The sequence below is a fragment of the Microcebus murinus genome, chromosome 19, assembly GCF_040939455.1.
Source record: "Microcebus murinus isolate Inina chromosome 19, M.murinus_Inina_mat1.0, whole genome shotgun sequence".
Taxonomy (NCBI): Eukaryota; Metazoa; Chordata; class Mammalia; order Primates; family Cheirogaleidae; genus Microcebus; species Microcebus murinus.
Genome location: NC_134122.1, coordinates 52,257,674 through 52,284,507, shown reverse-complemented (window position 1 = coordinate 52,284,507; position 26,834 = coordinate 52,257,674). Strand labels below are relative to the sequence as shown.

The 26,834-nt window shown below is 36.6% G+C and overlaps 1 protein-coding gene and 1 pseudogene across 1 annotated transcript in view; both read left to right on the top strand.

Moving 5' to 3' along the window:
* The window catches only part of AHCTF1 (AT-hook containing transcription factor 1), an 88,638-nt gene that overhangs the window by 25,499 nt on the left and 36,305 nt on the right, over window positions 1-26,834 (top strand). Inside the window, exons 7-21 of the mRNA XM_012751183.2 lie at window positions 1,289-1,373; window positions 2,959-3,109; window positions 5,208-5,340; window positions 5,435-5,616; window positions 6,044-6,105; window positions 7,505-7,633; window positions 12,086-12,176; window positions 13,542-13,631; window positions 15,785-15,925; window positions 16,635-16,739; window positions 17,919-18,012; window positions 19,376-19,499; window positions 19,671-19,727; window positions 20,919-21,065; window positions 22,573-22,760. Of these exons, the coding sequence (XP_012606637.2) occupies window positions 1,289-1,373; window positions 2,959-3,109; window positions 5,208-5,340; window positions 5,435-5,616; window positions 6,044-6,105; window positions 7,505-7,633; window positions 12,086-12,176; window positions 13,542-13,631; window positions 15,785-15,925; window positions 16,635-16,739; window positions 17,919-18,012; window positions 19,376-19,499; window positions 19,671-19,727; window positions 20,919-21,065; window positions 22,573-22,760 (1,779 nt within the window). The remainder of the gene's footprint in view (window positions 1-1,288; window positions 1,374-2,958; window positions 3,110-5,207; window positions 5,341-5,434; window positions 5,617-6,043; window positions 6,106-7,504; window positions 7,634-12,085; window positions 12,177-13,541; window positions 13,632-15,784; window positions 15,926-16,634; window positions 16,740-17,918; window positions 18,013-19,375; window positions 19,500-19,670; window positions 19,728-20,918; window positions 21,066-22,572; window positions 22,761-26,834) is intronic.
* On the top strand, window positions 7,640-12,074 carry LOC105863755 (zinc finger protein ZPR1 pseudogene; annotated as a pseudogene).

Genomic DNA, 26,834 nt, shown 5'->3' with positions numbered 1-26,834 from the left:
CAAACTTCTGACCTCGAGCAATCCACCCGCCTCAGCCTCCCAGAGTGCTAGGATTACAGGCATGAGCCATCATGCCCAGCCAGCATTAGTATTTTTTCAAAGCTCCTCTGGTGATTCTAATAATAAACAACCGGAGTTGAGAACCAATGGCCTAGAGTGAATGAGAAATATAGAAAAGAAGAGATCTGGGAACTGAGCCTTGAAACCCTCTAATGTTTAGAGATACTTGGAGATTGAGAACAAGAGGGCAAGGTAGCCAGCAAAGGACTAAGGAGTAGATAGTGTGGTATGAGGAACATTAGGAGAGTGTATGGTGTGCTAGAAGCCAAGTAAAAGAAATATTTTAAGAAGCATCAGCTAGTAATAAGTCAAATTCATATGTTGTGGCTCTAGAATCTGTGCTCTTAACACTTGCATACTGTGTGCTTAAGTAGTAGGGAGTTGATTTAATATCTTTGCTTTGTGCCTTCATTGTATAGCTCCCATCCTCATGATCTTGGGCAACATCTTCATTTTAAGTGGTGTAGCAAGATGGAGAAAGAGACCAGAAATGAAGAGCAAAAGATATGTTGCCAATTAAGAAGTGTTCTCTGTAGTTGACATGGGATAATTCTGTTTATATCCCATTGCCCAGAGCTTGGCCACAGGGCTACTGCATCTAGCTGCAAAGGAAGCTGGGAAATGTAGTGGACATATTAGGCAGCCATGTTTCTAACTAAAACATACCTATTTGAGAAAGAATATTGAATAAACAGTTATAGTCTCTGCCCCATAAGATACCACCTAAAGTATGTAAATAGCATCAGTTTAGTTAATTAGAACCAATGAAAAGTAAAAATCAGTTATTGTTTCAAAGGAATACATTTTATGAAAACAACTGACTGGGCATGTTGGCTCATTCCTGTAATCGTAGCCCTCTGGGAGGCTGAGGCAGGAGGATTGCTTGAGCTCAGGATTTTAAGACCAGCCTGAACAAGAGTAAGACCCCGTCTCTACTAAAAATAGAAAAAATTAACTGGACATGGTGGTGCACACCTGTAGACCCAGCTATCAGGAGGCAGGAGGATTGCTTGAGCCCTCAGGAGTTTGAGTTTGCAGTAAGTTAGGCTTACGCCACAGCACTCTACATGGCACTCTAGCCTGGGTGACAGAGCAAGATTCTGTTTCAAAAGTAAAAGAAAACAACCAAATCTAAATTCTTCACAGTGATACTAGTTTTAGACAGTAAGAGATGTTTAATGTACTAATATGATAGTGTATTTCCTCAGTTAATTTCTATTTTTTTCAGTGAAGGGGATGTTTTGAGTTTGCATCTGCTTCAGCTGGCCTTTGGTGATAGAAAGTGTTTGGCATCAGGACAAATCTTATATGAGGTAATTGTATTATGGGTTTATGTTACCATTTTTTTCATTATTTCCTGATATTAAATGTTTTTTTGGTTTTTTTTTATTTTGGCATATTATGGGGTTACAGATTTTAAGGGTTCAATAAATGCCCTTCCCCCTTCTCCCCCGCAAGTCTGAGTTTCCAGCATGACCATCCCCCAGATGGTACACATCTCACTCATTATGTATGTATATACCCGCCCCCCTCCCCCCTGCCCAATACCCTATTACTGTAGTACCTATGTGTCCACTTAGGTGCTGCTCAGTTAATACCAGTTTGCTGGTGAGTATATGTGGTGCTTGTTTTTCCATTCTTGGGATACTTCACTTAGTAGTATGGGTTACAGCTCTAACCAGGAAAATATAAGATGTGCTATATCACCGTTGTTTCTTAGAGCTGAATAGTACTCCATGGTATACATATACCACATTTTATTAATCCATTCTTGGATTGATGGGCACTTGGGCTGTTTCCACAGCCTTGCAATTATGAATTGTGCTGCCATAAACATTCGAGTGCAGGTGTCTTTTTTGTAGAGTGTCATTGGATCTTTTGGGTTGATGCCCAGTAATGGGATTGCTGGATCAAATGGTAAATGTTTTTAAGATAATTGAAAAGCTATCCTTATATTCAGGTTAATACTGTATTCATACTATAGTAGAAGTATTATTGTACATTAGAGATCTAATCTCTAGATCAGAATATCTGATAGAATTCAGTTTTAACTATTTTACCAAGGTAGCACTTTTCTGGTGTCATTTTCCTCCACAGTGAGGGGAATGAACTAGACTCAAGCTTGTGGTTTAATTGATACCAAGGAAAAACAGTCCCACTTTGTTGATCTAATATATTGAGCAGTAAGCCATGGGGAGACATTATAAGAGGGTATATGGATCTCAACTTTCAGATGATTATCTTTTTTTCTGAATTCCTGAGCAAACAGCAGGGGTGCTGCTAATAGCCACACTTTTGCCAAATCTCACATACCTGTCTCAAAAACAGGTTTTCCTAATCTGGTGTTTGAGAGGTATATTGATGGGTTTTAGGCAATACATAAAGTCCTGAATTACTTATGACATTTTTATGATTATGCATTTTTCTGGGGAAAGTCTCATAGCCTTTTGTCAAATTCTTAAAGGGACCAATAAGCAAAAAAAGTTTAAGAACTATTCTAGAACAAGAATTTCAGTAAGAACACAGGAATAGGTTTGTTGTCCTGGGGCATATACAAATTTGATGGATATTCCAGATATTCCAGCCGGTTGCACATGAGAATTCCTATGTTTGATAACAACTTTAGAAGGTTAGTTGGTAATCATTTTTGAAAGACTAAACCTAGCTTTTTAATTGGTGTTTTGTAGTATGTAACATTTTGCAGCCTTTTTCAGTGATTTTTTTGGTCTCTTCAATCTAAATTTTATATTTTCTTCATATTGTGTGAAAAAAAAATCTTTAAATCTGGAAAACATTTAATTTTTATTTTTTACTGATGATACCTGCTCCAGATATTCAGTTTTAAAATGATCTTTTGCTTTGAATCCCATTAAGGTTTGTGTACGTTTTGTATTACAGGGTTTAGAATACTGTGAAGAAAGATACACACTGGACCTGACAGATGGCATGTTTCCTTTGAGGGGACAGACCAGTAATACCAAATTGTTGGGATGCCAGAGTATAGAGAAATTTCGATCTCATGGTGACAGGGAGGAAGGCATGAATGAAGGTTGGTTAAAAGTACTCTAATTATGTCATGTGAAAGCTTGATTTAAGATTTATCTTAAGGTTCATGACAGGTATTGGTTTCTAGAGTTCATACTCCTGGCAGTTAAAAAAAATTAGAATACTAATTAAGGAATTTATTTAGGTCTGTATGAGATACTTATATTTCTTGCTGTCTAGATTGCTATCTAGAACTCAAGAATTGAATAGATTAGGGTAATGAGTGACCCTTTTACTTTAACTCTCAAAACAAAGATGGTCCCTAGTCTTAACTAGTGTGACTAGTCTTTGAATAATGTTTCCCTTTGTGTATTTTTTGAGCATATATGGCAAAAAGTGCCTTGGTTGCCTTGAATTTTTTCTGTCTCCGTTAGTGTCATCCCTTCTTCCTGATAAAACATCCTAGCATGGTAAAAGTTGCATAGATTTTTGAATCCAGCATTGATTCATATTCCAGCCCTGTCACTAGTTATGAGCTTTGACAAATTATTTAATATTTTTGGAGTCCAGCTTCCCCTCTGTAAGTAGAATAATATAGTGGGAATAATACCTTTTGCAGAGGCTGGCTGTGAAGATTAAATGAGATAACATGGTAGGCTCATTCAATTGTTTGAATGCTCACCAGGACCCTGGTTGTATTTGTGTTCTTATTGGAATTCTTTCTTATAAATGAATTCATAAGAATATCTAGTTCAGAAATGCTATCTGTCTTAGTTCCCACATCTGTATTTGTGATCCAGTTAAACATGTCAAAAACAGAACTTGTCATGAGCTCTTTTATTCCCCATTCACAATCTTCCTTTTTCTATTTCCAATTTGTAGTGGCTCAGATTTTTACTGTCTTTACCTCTTGATATCTCTTAATCTGTTCCTGTTTTCCATCCCACACCTACAATCCAAGTACTTGTCTTTTCTTTTACCTTTACAATATAACTAGATCAGTCCTTCCCAGCCCAGGTTCCTCTAAAGAATTAAACCTTAACACTCAAAGGCATCCATTTTAGGTAGTAAATTAACTTCTGTAGTACTAGTTATGTACCATCCTTGGAAGCCTATTCATTTAATTCATTTCCTACTTTCTGCCTCTAATACCTCAAAGTTGCTCAGGTGTCCACTGAAAACAAGTCAGGATAAAATTTTTGATAATTACTTTTTAATAATGTCTTAAGATAGAGAAATGTTCAAGATATAAGTGAATGAATCTCTTCTGTCATACAAATGATAGAAATGGGTTTTTTTTCCTTTTTAAAAATTGTAATAGGTTTATGAGGTACAAATTGAATTCTGTTACATGTGTATATCGTATTGTGGTGAAGTCTGGGCTTTTAGTGTACCCATCATGGCACTCGAGTGCACATTGTACCCTGTAGGTGATTTTTTATCTCTTATTTACTTCCTGTCATCCTCCCTCCTTTAGAATCTCCAGTGTCCATTATACTGCTGTGTGTCCTTGCATAGCCATGGTTTAGCTCCCACTTATTCTTTTTTTCTTTTTTTTTTTTTTTGATGTGTCATTTGGACAGAATAGCTCCCACTTATAAGTGAGAACATGTAACATTTAGTTTTCTGTTGTTGAGTTACTATACATTGGATAATAGCCTCCAGTTCTATCCGAGGTGCTGTAAAAGACATTCTTTCTTTTCGTATTGCTGAATACATACTACATTTTCTTTATCCACTCCATTCATTGATGAGCACTCAGGTTAATTCCATATCTTTGCGATTGTGAATTGTGCTGTGATAAACATAGGGATGTAGGTGTCTTTTTGATTTAATAATTTCTTTTCCTTTGGGTAGATACCCATTAGTGGGATTGCAGGATTGAACGGTACATCTACTTTAGTTCTTTGAGACATCTCCATACTTATCTCCATAGAGGTTGCATTAATACTAATTTACATTCCCACCAACAAATTGTATAAGCTCCCTTTTCACCACATCTGTTGTTTTTTAACCTTTTAATAACAACCATTCTAATTGGAGTAAGATGGTATCTCATTGTGGTTTTAATTTGCATTTCCCTGGTGATCTGTGATGTTGAACATTTTTTCATATATTTATTGGCCATTTTATATATCTTCTAATCTTTTTTTTTCTCCCAGCTCTATCTCCTGATACTAGTGTTTCAGTCTTTACCTGGCAAGTGAATATATATGGACAGGGAAAGCCTTCTATATATTTGGGACTTTTTGACATAAATCGTTGGTATCATGCACAAATGCCAGATTCATTAAGGTATGATTCCTTTTTTTTTTCTTCTTTCTCTCTCTTTTTGGTATTTTTATGTGTTGCTGATCAAAACTTAGTATCATTTTAAATTTTCTTTTAGATCTGGAGAATATCTACATAATTGCTCTTATTTTGCTTTGTGGTCACTGGATTCCGTTGTAAATAGGACTTCTCCACATTACATCTTGGATATATTAATACATGAGAGAAGTTTAAGTCGAGGAGTTCCTCCTTCATATCCACCTCCTGAGCAGTATTTTAACCCAAGCACTTATAATTTTGGTATGTATTTCGTTAACATTACCTTTTGAGAAAAGTAACATGCAAAAGTGTGTAGGTGTGTATATTTGTGTATAGTTTACACATGTCCTGTTATCTGTTCATATCTAGCTCTTGTTAATTAACATATAGATAATTTAGGAAATTAATTTGATATATGTATATGAGAAATTTAATATTTGTTTTATAAAGAAATCACTATTTTGAATTTGCTAGAAAAGATACTATTTCACAATTAGTACTTTTGTATTTTGATAATAAGGTTTATTATCTATTCTCAGGATGGAAATACATGGGAAAGTTTATTTTAAAATTTATTTTATGTAATAATTGGACAATTTGCCTAGCGGTCTGTTATTTGGAAAATATTGTTGTATTAATGCCATTTTAAGTATAATATGTAAGTGAACTTTTTAAATCTTTTTTTTAGATGCCACTTGTTTGTTAAACTCAGGAGTTGTTCATGTAACTTGTACTGGCTTTCAGAAGGAGGTAGGTAACAACTAGCAATGTGGAATGAATTTCTTCATTGAACTGAACTCACATTTTAGAAGATAGTTAATTCATGGATCTAAACTTTATTTAGTGTTAATTATATAGGCAATTGTTTCATCTTAAATGGTAGCTTCTGCTAGGTTTATGAGATTAGCAGCTAGTAGCATCAGTTACTAATGAAACCTGCCAGAAGCACATTGGGATAGTGGGATGTTTTTAATAGCTTCATGTGGATTTTAGCTACTTGAACCCCAAGGAAAAGAGTGAAGTAGGTCAGTGCTTTATCACAGTCTTGTTTATCTTCCCTCTTAAGTCTCCTCAGAAAGCCTATGAGGAAATTAGGTAATACAAAGAAGTACCTAGCACAGTGGCACATTGCTTGGCACAGGAAAAAAGAAAAAAATATGTTGAAAAATACTTTTCTAGGGCCAGCCCCAACTCAGGTTCCCCCAGTGTTGTCCTGAGCCAGCTCCCTGCCATCCCTCCCTGCCCAGACCTGGGAAAGGAACAGGGCCAGTCCAGAAACTAGTGTCTGACAGACACCACCTGTCACAACTGCCTTTCACAGGGTTTCAACCTCCCAGACTCACCCTGAGATCCAGAATCCTATGTATCTGTCTGTGGCCTTGGGATAGGTGACAATCCCCTTTAATCCTAGCACTCTGGGAGGCCGAGGTAGGTGGATCACTCAAGGTCAGGAGTTGGAGACCAGCCTGAGCAAGAGCGAGACCCTGTGTCTATTAAAAATAGAAAGAAATTAGTCAGACAACTAAAAATATATAGAAAAAATTAGCCAGGCGTGGTGGCGCGCGCCTGTAGTCCCAGCTACTCAGGAGGCTGAGGCAGGAGGATTGCTTGAGCCCAGGAGTTTGAGGTTGCTGTGAGCTAGGCTGATGCCACGGCACTCTAGCTTGGGCAACAGAGTGAGACTCTGTCTCAAATAAATAAATAAATAAAAATAAAAAATAAATACTTTTCTAGGGGAAGATGATGTGGCAGACCTTTTAATTGGTAATCAGTCAGATGTGGATGAATGAATTTGATTTACATCAAGTCTCTTTTACATTAGCTAAAGAGGAATCACTTGCAGGAGGGTTTTTTTTGTGTGGGTCAAGTTTGTCAAGATGTTACCAAGTCTATCAGCTTTAAAGACAACAGGATTACCATTCATAAGAACATATGCTACCTAAAATACCCTTGTTAATAGTATTACCATTCATAACTAGTAGGCATTGGTTAGTGCAAGAACCAATCCCTTTTCTCTGCAAGAAAATGAAGTCTTTCATAATTTCCATTTGGTGTTTTAGTTTTATTCAAATTTAAAGTGTAATTTATTAATTCTTAAATTTGATGGTTTTAATTGAATATTGTTTGATGTCTTATTTATCTATTACAGACTTTGACTTTTTTAAAGAAATCAGGGCCATCTCTCAATGAAGTCATTCCTGATGGTTATAATCGATGTCTCATAGCTGGCCTTCTCTCACCAAGACTTATTGATATTCAGCCTTCCAGTTTAAGTCAAGTGAGATGATTTTTAACTATATTGTTTCTTTCTGTTAGATCACATATTATTAGCTTTCTATTATATAAAAAAATCTATTAATTTCTATAAATGTAGGTGAAGTAATGTAACACCCCACTCTGGATGATCAGTAGCTACGGTCTTGGGTTTGGCTTAAAATTCGTACTCCTAAGACCCACTAGGCCTTAACCTGACAGCAGGTTCACTTAGAAGGATATAGGACTGGAAATACATCATGACTACAGTCATAAACAGAAGTCTTTATTGCAATCTAGGAGCCATTTTCAAGCCCCCTGAGAGAACAGCGTAGGTGCAAGAGAAGAAAGATCACATTAGGTGAATTTTGTGGTTAAGAGCAACAAAGCATCAGCTGGTGAACAAAGCATCACCAGCATCAACAAAGTGAAGCTGGCATCAGCTTCACCTGGGAACTTGTTAGAAATGCAAGGTCTTGGCTCCTACCCTAGAGCTACTAAATCAGAAACTCTGGGGGTAGAGCCCAACAATCTATGTTTTAACATGCCTTCTGTGGGATGTAGTTTGATAACCATTGTTCTGTAGAAACCAGTGTCTTGTCAAAGCCTATTAGTAATATTCCAAGTTCCTTCAGCTAAAGACATGATCAGTTACAGGAGTTAGACTCAGTCATGGAAGCCAAAAATCTTAACTTCCTAATGGAAGTTAATGTCCACTCATGGTTCTACTAGTCCCAATTAGGAGACATTCTTAGAATAAGCAGAGTTGCCTGGTGACACAGGTAAATTTATCTTTATTTTAACTCAGTATTTGCTAGCTAAATGTGTTAGAAGAAAGTAAAACTCAGATCATTTTCCCATGGAGAAAGGGAAAGTTTTAGTAACTGTTTCTCCCCAAGTAATTTTAAATTATTTATGTAATTATAGATATGTAATATAATGAGTTGCTAGTAATAGAGACTTTTAAATATCAGATGAAATGTAAATGTTGTCGCTGATATTTCAGCACTCAGAGTTAGAATTTAATACTTAATTTCATGGAAGTAAAGAGGAACATTGAATACTATTAACATCAGGAGGGAAGCCGAGGCCTGGGCTACGCGTGGTGGTGATGGTGGCCAGAGGGGCCGTGGAAGACTGCACCCCCGGGGGCCACTACCGCCCCTTTGCCTGACCCAGCCCCGTTGCTCGCCCTGGGACGCTTGTTCCGGCCCATCAGCACCGAGGACGAGGAGCAGCAAACTCACTAAGATTGAGTTCCTGTGCATGAACTGTTACAGCAACAGCATAACGCGCCTCCTGCTCCCCAAGGTCCCCTTCTTCAGAGAAATAATAGCTCCTTTTCCTGTGAGCACTGTGGCTGGAACAACACAGAGATCCAGTTGGCAGGCAGGATCCAGGACCAGGGAGTGCATTACACTTTGACTATCAGGGCCCAGGAGGACATTAACAGAGAAGTAGTGAAGACTGACTGGGTCTGCCACCACAAGGATCCCTAAGCTGGATTTTGAAATTTCTGCCTTCAGCCAGAAGGGAGCTCTGACCACTGTTGAAGGATTGATCAACTGTGCTATCTTTGTCCTGGAGGAGGACCAGCCCATGAAGGGCAAATAAAGATGCCACAGCTGAGAGAATTGATGAGTTCATTGTCAAACTGAAGGACCTAAAGCAAGTGGCCACCCCTTTCACTCTGATTATTGATGATCCTGCAGGGAATAGCTTTGTGGAAAACCCCCATGCTCCCCAGAAAGATGATGCCTTGGTGATCACACACTACAACCGGACCCTACTGCAAGAAGAGATGCTGGAACTCCAAGAAGAAGCTCCAGCAGAGAAGCCACAAGAGGAATATCTCAGAAATGAAGTTCTGCAATTCAACACAAACTGCCCAGAATGCAATGCACCGGCTCAGACCAACATGAAGCTAGTACAAATCCCTCACTTTAAGGAAGTTATCATCATGGCTACCAACTGCGAGAACTGTGGGCATTGGACCAATGAGGTGAAATCTGGAGGAGCAGTAGAGCCTTTGGGCACCAGGATCACGTTCCACATCACAGATCCCTCAGATATGACCAGAGACCTCAAGTCTGAGACGTGTAGTGTGGAAATTCCGGAGCTAGAATTTGAACTGGGCATGGCTCTCCTCGGGGGCAAGTTCACCACACTGGAGGGGCTGCTGAAAGACATCCGGGAACTGGTGACCAAGAACCCTTTCACACTGGGCGGCAGTTCCAATCCTGGCCAAATGGAAACTGCAGGAGTTTAGCCAGAAGTTGGACCAGATCATTGAGGGTAACATGAAGGCCCACTTTATCATGGATGATCCAGCAGGAAACAGTTACTTGCAGAATGTGTATGCACCCGAAGATGATCCTGAGATGAAGGTGGAGCGTTACGAGTGCACCTTTGATCAAAACGAGGAGCTAGGGCTCAATGACATGAAGATAGAAGGCTATGAGGCTGGCCTGGCTCCACAGTGGTAGCAGTGGACGGTCACACGTGGGCCAGTCTCCAGAGCTGCTAATACCACAGGGTTATTTATTACTATTGGAATAAGGCTGGGAGTGTCCTCCCCACCAGCCCTTGCTCATGGTGAGGAGGACACCTGGTCTGAGTCAGAGACCTACGCACGCTTTCTTAACAGCTGGTGATGCAAGTACAAGCCTATTGTGTTATTTGACCTTATTTTAGAGGTTTTGAATCTCCCTGGGAAGAAACCCAGAAATGGACCGTGGGGCATGTCATTATCACTTTTTTTCCTATCAAGTCTTTACCATCCCTCCACATAATACTCTGTCCTCTAAGGTTGTAACTCTGAAGTTGGAGAAGGTAGAATAAAGTTACAGCTGGAAAAAAACAAAACATCAGGATATTTTTTTTCCCTTTCCCTTTCCCCCCTCCTTTTATTTATTGTACTTCCCCTCATTTTGATTTTTCTTTTTATGGAACCTTATGTGAATGTTGTCTAACCAGAGTTGATCTTCTAATAGCTTATTGTTTCTTTCCAACTGTTAATTTCTTGCCTTTATTTCGTGTTCTACATCTGTGACTTTTCTTTTTCTTTTAATTTTCCTTTTCTTGACAGAGTCTTGGTCTGTTGCCTGGGCTAGAGTGCTGTGGCGTCAGCCTGACTCACAGCAACCTCAGACTCCTGGGCTCAAGCAATCCTTCTGCCTCAGCCTCCCGAGTAGCTAGGACTGCAGGCATGTGCTGCCGTGCCTGGCTACTTTTTTCTATGTATTTTTAGTTGTCCAGCTAATTACTTTCTATTTTTAGTAGAGACAGGGATCTTGCTCGGGCTGGCATTGCTTTATTATTATCTTCCCTTTTTTTCTATCAGATTTTTTTTTAAATTGACCTCCATTTTTAATTTCTGTGAGCTCTTATTCTTTGATTCTCTTTACATTGAGTTTTGTTCTTGTTTTTATGGATAAAATGTCTTCCATATATGTTTAAAGTTTTATTTTGTTTTCAGCATTATCTATCTTTTCTATGGAGTCATTTTTCTTATATTATTTTGGTCTTTTTGATGCTGGTGGTTATCCTCAAATGTTTGGTGGACTTTGGTTGTCTGCTCATATGTAAAGTGGGTCAGTAACAGATTAATAATTTTTATCTTGGCTGGGTAAAGGTGCCTCACACCTGCAATCCTAGCACTCTGGGAGGTCAAGTTGGGAGGATAGCTTGAGGTCAGGAGTTTGAGACCAGCCTGAGCAAGAGTGAGACCCTGTCTCTACTAAAAGTAGAAAGAAATTAATTGGCCAACTAATATATATAGAAAAAATTAGCTGGGCATGATGGTGCATGCCTGTAGTCCCAGCTACTCGGGAGGCTGAGGCAGTAGGATAGATAACCACTAATCTACTTTCTGTCATTACAGACTGATCTATTCTAGAAATTTCACATAAGTGAAATCAAATAATATGTAGTCTTATGTAACTGGCTTCTTTCATTTACCACAGTGTTTTAAAGATTCATCTGTTATAGCAAATATCAGTAATTCATCCCATTATGGCTTTGTAATATTCTTTTGTATGCGTATACCCTGTTTTGTTTATCTACAGTTGGTGGGCATTTGGGTTGTCTCCACGTTTTGGCTATTATGAATAATGCTTCTATGAACCTTCATGCAAACTTTGTATGGACATGGTATTTTCATTTTTCTCGGATGTGTACTTGGGTGTGGAATTGCAGGTTTATGTGGTAACTGTGTGTTTAGCATGTAGAGAAACTGCCAAACTGTTTTGCCAAGTGGCTGTACCGTTTTACATTCCAAACAGCAATGTATGAAGGCTGCAGTTTTTCCACACTTTCACCAATGTTTGTTATTATCTATCTTATTGATTATAGCCGTCCTAGTGGTCATAATGATTTTTCAGTCTTTAAACTTTTTTATTCTGAATTAGAACTTGCTGTCTGTGATCTCATATCCTCTTTCTTTACATATCTCTCGTTTTTTTAATGCATGGGTTAGGAAGAACAGTTAGAAGCTATATTGTCAGCAGCAATTCAGACAAGTTCCTTGGGACTTTTGACCGGTTGTATCAAAAGGTGGATAACAGAAGGTAAGATTCTGATTTTTAACAATTAAAATGTTTGTATTGTGTATTTAAAATTATCAATTCACTGTTGGTTGGGTGTTTTTAGTAAAACTTTTTATTTTGAGGTATTTGTAGATGTACATGCAGTTTTAAGGCATAATACAGAGAGATCTTGTATACTCTTCACCACATTTTCCACCAGAGGTACAATCTGACAAACCTTTAATATATTATAACGGGGTCCTTCATGTTGCCCTTTTATAGCCATTCCTATCCCCCCATCCCTAACCTTTGGCAACTACTATTTCTATAATTTTATCATTTTAAACATGTTTATAAATGAAAACATATGTAACCTTTTGGGATTAACTTTTTTTACTTAGCAAAATTGTCTAGGGATTCATCTACTTTGCTATGTGTATCACTCTCACTCATTACACACATTATGTTTTGTTGTGTACCAATTGGGAATAAGACATCAGACTTCTTTACCCACAAATAGTTCAGTATTGTTTTCTTCTAAGAATAAGGACACTCACTTATGAAACCACTTGGTGATTATTAAAAAATCAAGAAAATTAACACTGTGACCATATTGAAATCTTGCCAATTGTCCCAGTAATGTCCTTCCTAGCATTTTTTTGAGGAGAGTTCAGAATCATGCTTTGTATTGTCTTTTTTTTTTTTTTTTTTTTTTTTTTGAGACAGAGTCTCGCTTTGTTGTCCAGGCTAGAGTGAGTGCCGTGGCGTCAGCCTAGCTCACAGCAACCTCAAACTCCTGGGCTAGAGTGATCCTTCTGCCTCAGCCTCCCGAGTAGCTGGGACTACAGGCATGCGCCACTATGCCCGGCTAATTTTATATATATATATCAGTTGGCCAATTAATTTCTTTCTATTTATAGTAGAGACGGGGTCTCGCTCTTGCTCAGGCTGGTTTTGAACTCCTGACCTTGAGCAATCCGCCCGCCTCGGCCTCCCAAGAGCTAGGATTACAGGCGTGAGCCACAGCGCCCGGCCTTGTATTGTCTTTTAAATCTTTCTTAATCTTATACAATTTCTAAATTTTTATCTTCCAAGAAATTGACTTTTTTATTTTTAAATAATATAGGTATGTTATTTTGTACACTGCTTTTGAATTTGTGTTATTGCTGTTTCCTCATGATTAGATCCAGGTTTTACATTTTTGATAGCAGTACTACCTAAAAGGATATGAACCTTGATGTGCTGAGAAGGATACATTGCATCAATTTATCTCCATTAAATGTTGATGTTAACCTTGTTCTCTGGGTATAGGTGCTGTCTGCTATGTTTCTTTACTGAAAAGTTGCTAGTTTTCTGTTTGTAGTTAGTAATAACTTTTTATTTTTTCTTTCATATTAACAAAATAAGAACAACCAAATTCTGCTGCTAATTTGCGCTTTGTTCTTGAATGGACATGGAATAAAGTGGTTCTAACAAAAGAGGAATTTGACAGACTATGTAAGTATTATAAGTCTAGATTTAAGGCACAATTTAATATTGAAAAACTAATCTTGGTTTATGTTTTAAATACACAGTAACTTTTAATCATTTTGACGCTGTAAATTCTTAAAATTTGAAGAAGTCTCAGAAGAAAACTATTTCTTTTTACATGAAAGTGACAAAAGTAAATTTATTTATTTTGTTTGTTGATTGATTGATTGATTGGCGGACAGAGTCTCACTCTGTTGCCCGGGCTAGAGTGCCATGGCATCAGCATCAGCCTAGCTCACAGCAACCTCAAACTCCTGGGCGATCCTCCTGATTAGCTGGGATGTCAGGCATGTGCCACCATGCCTGGCTAAATTTTTCTATATAGTTTTAGCTGTCCAAATAACTTCTTCTTTTTGTTTTTGGTAGAGATGGGGGGTCTCCCTCTTGCTCAGGCTGGTCTTGAACTCAAATGATCCACCTGCCTCGGCCTCCCAGAGTGCTAGGATTACAGGCGTGAGCCACCACACCCAGCGGACAAAAGTAATTTTTGACCAAGATTTTGCATTAGATTGTTAAACTGGCAACATGGTGATATACTCAGAATAGGAGGTTTTAGAATTATACCTTATCTTTCAGTTTTATGAGTTTAATCTGAAAAATGTGCTGATGATGTAGTAAGGGCAAGGTGCCAGTAAACCTCAGAAGGTTTTCTACTTACTTTCTGTTTAAAATATTGATAGAAGTTGAGCGCAGTGGCTCACACCTGTAATCCTAGCACTTTGGCAGGCCAAGTTCAAGGCCAGTCTTGGCAATATAGCCAGACCCTGTCTCTACAAAATATTAAAATAAAATATTGATTGAAATGATGAAGTCAAATGGCAGGGTAAAAATATATCACCCTTTCCTCCACGAACGGATATTATTATCATCATGGCAAATCATTTTTCTTCTTGACTGTCTTGTTAATCTGTTGTACACTTTGACTTTTGGAGTATTATGAATATTATACTAAGCCATCATGTCCAATTAGTCCAAAAATAATGTTAACAGTACTGTTAATTCAAGATATATGATGATACTGTAAATTAAAGTAAAATTTAAGCTTATTTAGGTGTATGTGTTTTAGTCATTTCTTTTGTCATAATGAATGGACAAAGGGACTTCTGAAGACATTTGACTATAAATAGCTTTTAACACTTAAGTTATTCTTAGCAGATTTTTTTTACACCAACAAAATTTGATGGGAAAACAGGAGTTATAGCATTTTTAGGCCTATAGTACTTATGAAACTAAATGTGAAATAATTTAAATATTTCAGTAATCACTCAGTACAACTGAAGTCTAGAAGACCACCTGATAATTCAGGATAAGGATAAAAATGTTTTAAGAATTATTTAAAAATTATTTTTTAAGAAAAATGTTAGTTGGAGTTAATTACATATGTTTTATTTTAAAAAGTTAGTTCAACCAAATTCATAGATTATATGGTTGTTAGTATGTATGTTTTAAACATTTTAGGAGTAAAGCAAATTAGAATTTGATTTAAAGAGGGATTATATTTATTTATTTTTTTTGAGACAGTCTCACTTCTGTTGCCCGGGTAGAGTGCCGTGAACGTCAGCTTAGCTCACAGTAGCCTCAAACTTCTGGACTCAAGTGATCCTCCTGCCTCAGCCTCCCGAGTAGCTGGGACTACAGGCATGCGCCACCATGCCTGGCTAATTTTTTCAATATATTTTTAGTTTGCCAATGAATTTCTTTCTATTTTTAGTAGAGACGGGGTCTCGCTCTTGCTCAGGCTGGTTTCGAACGCCTGACCTTGAGTGATCCACTCGCCTTGGCTTCCCATAGTGTTAGGATTATAGGCCCAGCCTAACTTTTAATGTATTAATAATTATTCATTAAAGCAAATCTCTGTCTTTTGTTGTGTAGTGATTATGAGGATAGGCTTTAGATCTAGATTGAGTTTAAATTTTCACTCTTGACTCTTGCTAGTTTTATATGGAAAGCACTTTTCAGTTCTATTGAGAGTATTTTCCATTTTTAGCTTGTCTTTGTAAATCTCATAATATATGGAATAATTCTTTTGAGTAATGAAATTTGAGAAATTTTGCTTTTGTGATTTTAATTTATTTCAGATTTGCTGTGTAGAAAGTAATCTTTTGTTTTATTCCTGAAAGGTACACCATTATTTGATGGTTCATGTCGTTTCATTGATCCACAAACTATACAGTCTATCCAGCAGTGCTATTTGCTTCTTAGCAACCTAAATACAGTCTTAAGCTGTTTTACATCAGAAGCCCAAGAGATAACTGAGAGAGGTGTGTTCTTTGTTTTATACAAATGAGTGTTTCATTAAATTTTACTTTTGACTTAGTGAAAGGAATAAAAGTTCCTATGTCCTAGATGGCTCATTATGTAAAGAGGACATGATCTCAAATGCTAGTGGGTTTTTTTTTCTTGTTTTTTTTTTAAATAGAAAGCTATAAAATGTTAGATTTGCCATGAGCCCATGCTTAAATAGGCTTGGGGAATTCTGGAGTTAAAGTTAATGATTGTTAAAGATTTGTATACTTCCAGCAGAATTTCAAATTGTTAAATTGTGTATATGTTTTTATTCAAAGAAGTCATTATAATTTTTCTTTTTGTTTTACAATTTCAACAAAACAAAAGCCAATTTCATTTAAAGGCTTGGTTTGAATGACCTGTTTTAATGATACTATACTAGTTTGTATTGATGTATAAATTTAACTTCTGAAATTTGCTAAATGAAAATATAGCTAAAATGGAAGCATTTTAGCTAAATGGAAGCATATTTACCTAAAATGTCTACTTTAGTTAGTGATTTATTTTAGCATTTTGGAGATCTGGTTGACATTTTGGACCAAAATAAAATAGATACAAACTAAATTTTTTCAAGAAATATAAAAAGCCACTAAGTAATTAGTTTGTGAAAACTGTTGAGAATCTTGATTTTTCATTTGTAGTCATTAAATTAATAGTTAAACAATTGATGTTAACTCTTTACAGGACTGATGGACTTAAGCAATAAGTATACCGTTACCCAGCTCATCTGTCAATATGCACAAGTGGTTCTTTGGTTCTCTCATTCTGGACTTTTACCAGAAGGCTTAGGTATATAATACTTACTTAATTTATAATATTAATTGAAACATTCTCAAAACTTTATAGTTTTTTTTTGTTGTGTTATGATGCTTCAGGTTTCTTTTCTTCCAATTACTTATGGTTTCTTCTATGCTTACCTTCTTTTCTTATGTTCTTCCTTACTTAGTATCTTCAGTGCCTCACCTCATGCCTGTTATACAGGTGGTTCAACAATATCACTATAGATCATGGAACTCTGGTTTTTATAACCCAACTTGCTGATCTCTTATTAAGAGTCTTTTTAATATGGTTACCAACTAATATTATTTGTCATCAATTAAATTTAACCTGTTTATATCTAATAATTCCAGCACCAAGAATTAGAGGTGGTGTTTTTTTTGTTTTTGTTTGTTTGTTTGTTTGTTTTTGAGACAGTTTCACTGTCTTCCCTGGGCTGGAGTGCCATAGTGTCAGCCTAGTTCACAGCAGCCTCGAACTCCTGGGCTCAAGTGATCCTCCTGCTGCCTCAGCCTCCCAAGTAGCTGGGACTACAGGCATGGCCCTCGTGCCTGGCTAATTTTTTCCATTTTTAGTTGTTTGGCTAATTTCTTTCTATTTATAGTAGAGACAAGGTCTTGCTCTTGCTCAGGCTGGTCTCAAACTCCTGAGCTCAAGCTCTACCTCAGCCTTCCAGAGTGCTAGGATTACAGGTGTGAGCCACTGTGCTCAGCCTGAGAATTCTTGATATTGACTTTTACTATATTTGTTAAGAACATACTTATAAAGCCTTCAACTTCTTACATTTCCAGGAAGCACGTTCAATTTTATTTAGAGCTGCCTTTGCCACTGCACATAATTGTTGTTGATCTTATTTTTTTCATAATTCTCATAGATTTTGATTTGAACAAATAGTGAACATTGCTTGCTTTCATATCATTTGTGCCTAAGAAATAAAATTATTTAGAATAGTTTCCAGGGTTTTCAGCCAGCATCTTTGTTGTTAAAGACTTTCATGAAAGACTGTTTTCTCACTTGTGCATCTGTAAATAAAAGGATATGTAGTATTTTTGTTATTTCAATTTAGCAAGCCTGCAGATTAAATAGCCTTAGAAAATTACAGTAAAATATCAATGTGGGTAATCTTAAGTATTCTTAAGATATTTTGGAAATATTACTAGCTTTTTTTCCTACTCTTAAAAAAAAATCTAGATGATGCTGTGCAGTTGTCAAGGTTATGCTACAGCTATCCTGTAATTCAGAACTACTATACCAGTCGTCGACAGAAGTGTGAGCGTATGTCAAGGTATAGTACATCCAAATCTTCAAAACACATTTTAGAAATTGTTTCTGTAAGAAGTCAGACTTTCTCAGAACAGAATTCATCATGTTACAAAATGACTAAATGGGTGGAATTCTCAGCAAAGTATCAGAATTTTGTTACTAGCATTGCTATTTTAGTTGTATTATTTGCCTTGACCTAATACACCTTTATTTTAGAACTTGGGTATAGGTACTCCTTATTTCCTAAATAAAACTATTTACTATGAGTGATTTATTAGGGGAGAGCCTGTAATTTAAGCATGTTTTCTTCTGAGAATTCTTATTCAGAAAAAGACTAGAAGCCACTGTTCATCAAAAAAACATAAATATATCATCAGTTATTTTACATTTGTTCCATTACACATAACTTTTCAACACTTCAGCCACATTCATTTTGTTGTTGTTCTTATTTTATTTCTCTCTTTAAAAAGAAAAAATAGCCTGGTTGGTTCCTTTGAAATGAAGTGAAAGTAATAGAAGAACAAAGAGTAGTATTTAGATCCTTGGCCCTACTTCTATAGTTAAATAGCCTTTTTCCTCAAGTTGTAATGACAAAATTGTAGAGCAGCAGACAACATTTAAAAAGATGATTCACAGACCTTGATTCCAGGTTTCTTACATCAGAATCACCTAGGAATCAGTACTTCATAGGCTGTGCCAGCTATAATTCTAATGCATGGCAAATTTTGGAAAGCAGTGTTTTGTGATAACTAATCTAGGATAGTGAAAGTGTATGTCCTTGGGCAGGTTTGTTATGATTTCTATTCCTATTTGTTATATGTTATAAAGTCAGTGTAAAAATAAAATAGTTTGTATAGGTCACCTTCAATAATTCCTGCCTCATAGGAAAACCTCAATAAGAAGTGACTGCTGTTAATAATATTATATAAGGAAATAGACAAGAACTATATCTGCTTATCACATTATAGGTGCTCAATGATATTTTTTTGAATGAAGGAATCATTGAAGTTAGCCCAAGTGATGAAACAAATTATATCTCTGTGACTTTGGACTACAGTATTTATACTATATGGGGGCTGCCATAATCTGTGGTAATTTGCTGAAGGTGGTGAAAAATAGAATAGTCTCAGGCATTTGGCTTGCTAAACCACATACTGCCCTGAGACCTAACCTTGATTTTCTGGCTTGCTGATAAGTGAACTTGAGTCAACTTCAGAGTAACTATCCTTGATGTCTGGAGTTCTCATGATGCTAAATGAGGTCTAATTCTCAACTGTCTTCTGTCCTTGATGGTTGGGATTATTACTTTTAAGAGTCTAGTGCTTGGTGTTTTCATAGTAATTAACACTAATATTAAATAATCCTTCATTTTTCCCTTATTGCAGAGGGAAGTGGAACCCTGATTGCTTGATGATTGATGGAATGGTTTCTCTGTTAGGAGATCGAGTTGAGAAGTTGTGGAAACGGGATGAAGGAGGCACAGGAAAATATCCTCCTCCTAGTCTCCATGTAGGTTTGCAGTAACATGCTATCACTTAAAAAAAGAGTTAACGAAGTTGAGGTGGGAGGACATGCTTAACTATATTTTTCTCATGTGGCACAGGCTTGGGAAAACAAAGAACGTGAATGAATGAATGACTGTATAAAATACACTGAAGTTTATATCCTTTCCTTTTATAGGCACTACTTGACATATACCTGTTAGACAACATCTCTGAAGCAAGCAAGCATTCTATTGTATCCTTTAAATAAAATTTCATCAGATATTTATATATTATCAAAATCATAAAATTTCAGAATAGTAGAAATCTCACAAATCTCACATAACTAATCTAATCCTTTTTTGAGACAGTCTCTGTTGCCCAGGCTAGAGTGCTGTGGCATCAGCCTAGCTCACAGCAACCTCAAACTCCTGGGCTCGAGCAATCCTGCCCCAGCCTCCCGAGTAGCTGGGACTACAGGCATGTGCCACCATGCCTGGCTAATTTTTTTCTATATATTTTTAGTCGATTAATTTCTTTCTATTTTTAGTAGAGACAGGGTCTTGATCTTGCTCAGGCTGGTTTTGAACTTCTGACCTTGAGCAAGCCTCCCGCGTTGGCCTCCCAGAGTGTTGGGATTACCTAATTCAATCTTAATTATAAGGTTGAAGTTTGTTTTAAAAGAAGAGTTCTTGACCCAGGATCTGTTGATTGGGTTTTGATGGCCTATGATTAAAACTATATTTATGTTTTATATAAAACTCTATATTAAATATATTCTAAAATATAAAATTTTTTATATATATAAACTATGATTAACCTAAAAGCAAAATTTTGTTTTATGTTTGTTTTTGTAGGGATAAAGTTCTCGGCTTTTATCAGATTATTGAATGTATCCAAAACACTCGAAAGGTTGCAAACAATTGTCCTAAAATATTGCCGGCAAGTAGTCATTCTCAGTCAACCTACATGCTGAAAATGAATGCATTATAAGTTAGCTTCATATTACCTTAGGCATTGTTTGAATCCTCTAGTCTTTGTGATAATATTTTTACCCTAATGTTAGTTTCTTATTCTAAAAATGAATGGTTCCATTCATAATTTATAAGATAGATCATGTGTTTCTTAAGCTGCCAGCTTTTGCTGGATAACCTGAATTTTGCTTACAGCTTTTGTTTCTTAAATTTGCTAAGCTACTAGGTTCATAAAGAAAGTATGCCTTATTTCATCTCCTTTGTGGTAGTGGTAATATTGAGAATGAATAAAGTTGGTATAGAACTGGCTATGCCCACATTTAATAAAACTATACTGGATATCCACGGCTTTCTGAACACTAAAAAGTCTTTCAAGCTTCTTTTAATGTTACATTGTGTTGCAACTTATTCTAAATATATATGTAGGATTTTTAAAATTGTCGTTTATTATCCTTAATCCTCTTTTTTTAAAGACTATTTATTTGCTACTTGATATTATGTATTCCTTTCCAAACAAAACAGATTCTTCCATTGAATCTTTTCCAACCGCTTTTGCCATTTCTTGGGGCCAGGTCAAACTTATTCAAGGGTTTTGGCTGATAGATCATAATGACTATGAGGTAAGTCTGTTAGTTCACCTAGAGTGTAAGCTTTTGTCAATTAGAATTTTAGAAAATATACATAGCTAGGTTAAGTTGTTATTAAAGATATGCTATAATCTACTTCTAGCCGTAATTTAAGAAGGACTCAGTTTAATTAGTACCTTCACCAAACTATCATAGGCACCAGGAATACAAAGATAACCAACAGTTCAGAACCCCAGGTTCTGAACTGTCTGAAGAAGGAAATGAACAAGTATACACAGCAAATTGGGTGATTGTTATATTAGGTGAATCATAGAAAGCAGGATTTGGCATTGATGTATGAAATTGGTAATGAAAAGATTTTATATAATAACATAACAAGGTCTCAAAGGTATGAGGCTTTTCATATGGTCTTTATTATTTAAAATATAGTCATCCCTTGGTATCTGTGGGGGATTGGATTTGGATCCCCGAACGTACCAAAATCTATGGATGCTCAAATTCCTTGTGTAAAATGGCACGGTATTTGTACATACCCTGTGCACATCCTCCTGTATACGGTCGGCCCTCAATATCCATAGGTTCTACATCCGTGGATTCAACTAACCACAGATCAAAAATATTCAAGGAAAAAATTACATCTGTTCTGAATATGTACAGACTATTTTCTTGTTGTTATTCCCTAAACATTACACTGTAACAACTGTTTACATGGTATTTACATTTTATTGGGTATTTTAAGTTAGCTAGAGATGATTTCAAGTATGTGGAAGAATATATGTGTGTTATATGCAAATATTGTGCCTTTTTATGTCACAGACTTGAGTACTTACGGATTTTAGTATCTATCGGAGTTTCTGAAAGCCAGTCCTTTATGGATACTGAGGGATGGCTGTACTTGAAATCATCTCTAGATTACTCCTAATACAATTTAAATGGTATATAATAGTTCTGCTATATATTTTTTGTGTGTGCTTCATTGTTGTGTTATTTTTTATTTTTATTTTTTTTTAATATTTACCATCTGCAGTTGGTTGAATCTGAATGCAGAACCTCTTGATACAGAGAGCTGGCTATATACCATAGATAAAAGTAGATCCTTTCAGCTTACATTTAAATCGGTTTTATCTTGATTTTTGTGGTTTTCAGTATTGCCTGTCCCCATCCCCACCCCCCAAAGATAGAGTCTGGCTCTATTGCCCAGGCTGGAGTGCAGTGGTGCTATAGCTCACTGCAGCCTCAGGTTCCTAGGCTAGGTGATCCTCCTGCCTCAGCCTCCCAAGTAGCTGGGATTACAGGATCATGCCACCACATCCGACTAATTTTCCTTATTTTTTATAGGGGCAGGGGTCTCACTATGCTGCCCAGGCAGGCCTCCAACTCCTGGCCTCAGGCAGTCCTCCTGCTTCAGCCTCCCAAAGTGCTGGAGTTACAGGCATAAGCCACTGTGCCTAGACTTCACCTGTCTTTTTAAAGGGTATCTACTTTGTCTAAATTCAAAGGATTATATTTATATTAAGCACTTCTCATGTCATTTTTGCAGAGTGGTTTGGATCTTCTGTGTCATCCAGCTACTGCAAAACCTGTGTCATGGCAACATTCAAAGATTATTCAGGCCTTCATGAGCCAGGGCGAGCACAGACAAGCCCTCAGATATATTCAAACAATGAAGCCAACAGTGTCCAGTAGTAGTGATATTATCCTTCACCTCAGTGTTTTGCTTTTTAATAGGTAAGTACTTCTTCTGAAAGTATACACTCTTGATCATATATGTTAATAAAATGGAATTGATGAAATAGACAGTAGCAATATGCCATTGACCTTTGAACAATACTGGTTTGAACTGCGAAGATCCGCTTAATACTTAGATTTTTTTCAATAAACTGAATCAGCCCTCTGTATTGGTGGGTTCCGCGTCTGCAACCAAACTCAGATTGAAAATACAGTATTTGTGGGATTTGGAACCCATGCCCATGTATATGGCAGGACAACTTATCATTTCCCTGGATTCCCTAGGGCTGATGTCATGAGTTTGGTATGTGAGGATTTGGGGATCTGCAGAGGTCCTAGAACCAATCCCCATGAGGCTACTGAGGGACTCTATAGTATTTTCCTTTTATTGTGTTACTTAATATTGTTTTGCTTACATATTGATCTTTCAGTGTTAAGAAAAACATACACCACCTTTTATCTAGAATAAGAGAAGAAATAACCTTGAGTAAAAGGGGGGCCTCCAAACTGATTTACAGTTATATCTGCTGCTAGTTGACAACATTGACAGTCTTCTGCGTGGACATTTGAGGGCTGATTATGCTGAAAAGGAGTCGGGAATAATAGAGTTGACAAATGGTATTCTTTGAGAGTTTATATTCAATGATGGTGCTTTGATATTTTTGTTAACATTGGTCGCTTGAGTATTGAATTCTTAACATTTGAATTTTGTTATTGCATTTACCATTACATTCTCATAGAAAGAAAATCTTGAAGCATGTGTTGTTTTCTTCTTTTTTTTTTAAGAAGCAGGGTCTCTCTCTTGTCCAGGCTGGAGGGCAGTGGTGTAATCATAGCTCATTGTAATCTCAAACTCCTGGGCTGAAGTGACCCACCTGCCTCAGCCTCCCTAGCATAGCTAGGTTTGCAGGCATATGCCACCATTGCCGGCTAATTTTTTTTTGAGGGTCGGGGGCTAGAGGCAGAGTCTTACTATGTTGCCCAGGCTGGTTGCCAACTCCTTGGCCCCATGCAATCCTTCTGCCTTGGCCTTCCAAAGTGATGGGGTTGTAGGCATGAGCCACCATGCCCAGCCCAATGATATGTTTAAATGATTTAAGAAAGTATCAGATTTCATGTTCAATGCAGTAGTTTAATGTTCTTTAATCAGTATATTTGCCATTTATATTATAGCAGTACAGGCTGGGGGGTGTGGCTCAAGCCTGTAATCCCAGCACTTTAGGAGGCCAGTGCAAGAGGATTGCTTGAGCCCAGGAGTTTGAGGCTGCAGTGAGCTATGATCATGCCACTGCACTCTGGCTTGGGCAACAGAGCAGCACTCTAAAAAAATAGCAAAAAATAGCAGTATACATATTGCTGTAGTTGTTATATTTCTCCCCTATATAGTAACTATGACAGGTTAATTACTTAGCATGATTGGAAATATGGTGGTCTATTTATTGGGTTTTCTTATTAATTAAATTAGCTGGGGAAATTGCTTGGATCTAAAATTTCTTATAAGGCTGTAACTTTATTTTACATAACCTTTATTGGGTTTTTTCCCCAGCCCTATTGGTTGATACTTATGTTTTTAGAAATTAGTCATTTTACCTCAAATTTTGTTGTAAGTAATGAATTGGGAAGTACTTGTTAAAATAATCTGGCTTAGCAGAAGTGTTTAGCTAGTTTAATGTAGAATCAACACTGAATCAAATTTTTTATGAGATTAAAATTGTAGTTTCAATAAGCTTTACGTTAAGAAAAAAAAGAAATTTAAAGAAGCTAAATGTGATAATTGTTGAATTAATGGGTTAAGAGTTCTGTACTGGGTAGATAGCCAGCATGTAAATTTTTTAAAGTTGCATGTAGCTTCTCCTTAGTGACTTTAAAGAGTTGGTACTTGGTCATCATTGCTTATATCAGAAAAGCAGATGTTGGAACCTTAGAAAAAAGCATCTTTGAAAGGTTGCCGATTTTTCCTTTTTTTGATTCCGTTATCCTCCTTTGATTCATCATCCATGTTTCCTCCTAGCATGTTTCTTCCTAGCATGTTTCTCTGGTTTGTTAGGTTCTCAGTTCCTCTCTTTTAGCCATATGGTAGACAAACACTAAATAATTTAATTTCTAAATGTTATTTCTCTCTCTTTTTTTTTTTCCAAGACAGAGTCTCACTTTGTGGCCCAAGGTAGAGTGAGTGCCGTGGCATCAGGCTAGCTCACAGCAACCTCAAACTCCTAGGCTCAAGCAATCCTACTGCCTCAGCCTCCCGAGTAGCTGGGACTACAGGCATGCACCACCATGCCCGGCTAATTTTTTCTATATATATATTAGTTGGCCAATTCATTTCTTTCTATTGTTAGTAGAGATGGGGTCTCGGTCTTGCTCAGGCTGGTTTCGAACTCCTGACCTTGAGCAATCTACCCACCTTGGCCTCCCAGAGTGCTAGGATTACAGGCACCAGCCACCGCACCCAGCCAATGTTATTTCTCTTAAAGAGAGTAAAACCTCAACTCTCTAGTCCCTAGAAAACTAGCACATTAAGTGTTAAGTGCAGAAATAAAAACAATCACTCAAAATGCCATTTGTGAGATAGCTTGTTTTCAGATTCAGAAACTGTTAAAAATAATTATTGGTCCTGTAAATAGAGAATGACTAAAAAGTCAGAGACTTTTTTTTTGCTAAAAAGTCAGAGAATACCCTTAAGACGGTGAAGGTGATAGTTTTTATTGGAAGGAAAAAAACACCTTAGGAGAAAGCTGCTTTTATTTTTCAACTGATAATTTTGGAAAAAGCAGCCATGTTTCATTGCCCAGGAGATCATGTACAGCATAATTTACACTCCACTTTTATTAGAAAGAAGCAAATGACAAGAAAACAAGCTGACCTACAGGGACTTACTCAAAAAAACAAAGTTCCTGGGTATGTCCTGTGGTCAGTACATAATCACCTAATTTCTTCAAATACCTACATCTCTAATCCAACAGAGTGATGAATCAGTATGTGCATGAATCATGGGTGGAGGCTGTTTGGGAAATTTGAACTAACAGAGATTAGACTACATCGTGTGGTCTAACACTCAGATGTTGTGACTGCATAATGATAGTTTAAATGGCTGAAAAGGTTTTAATATTCCAACCATCATAATACTAATCCCTCCCCATACTCATACTATATGAGATAAGTGAGGTGTTGCTCTGTTTTTGAACTGTTAATTTGTTAGTGTTGTTGTTTATTAATTTGTACCCTTACAAATAATGTTATTAGAACAGCCAGAGTGTAGCAAAAATGTTAAGACCACAGTCTTTGGACTCAGATAGACTTGAATTTAAACCTAAACTGTACCACTTTCTAAAATATGATCGAAAGCAGTTTATCTTCTGTGAACCTGAGTTTTCTCATTTATAAAATGGGATTGATAAGGCTCACGTTGCAATATTTTGAGGGTTAAATGGCATAAGAATTATTACAGGTGCTGGCAGGTGGTATTATTAATAAATGGTGGTAGTGACTGATTTTTTTAAAAAAATCAACCATCATTGTCATCATGTATTAAACCTAACTTGCCTCTAGCCTCTACCACCTCTTTTTTATTATTAAGATCGTCTTTCTGCTTCTTTAACAATTTTACACTGGTAGCTTTTCAGTTTTTTGAGCCATATTTATGGACATAGCATCATAACTACGGCTTGGCAGTTGTGCTTGCAAATTAACATGATATACAATGATAGACTTGAAGTAAATAAATGCTTGTGATATTGAGCCATTACCATTGATTATTCAGTCTTAGTATCATAAAGGTACAAAAGAGCTGGAAAACCCTTTTGTTTTTTTGTTTTTTTTTTTTTTTTCTTCTCTACAGTCCATGGGGATGGAAAACCCTTTTGTATAGGCATAATTACTGTCTTCATTCTTCTTTCTACTTTATGTGGATTTATTCTGCCGTACTTTTTAACTCAAATTGGATTATTATCTCATTTTTAGTCTTTTTCTTTACTTATAGAAAAATAATCAAAATGTTTTATATATTACTTCAGCAGCATCCCACAATTTTAATTATCATTCTGTTCTAAATATTTTAATATTCTCATTATGATT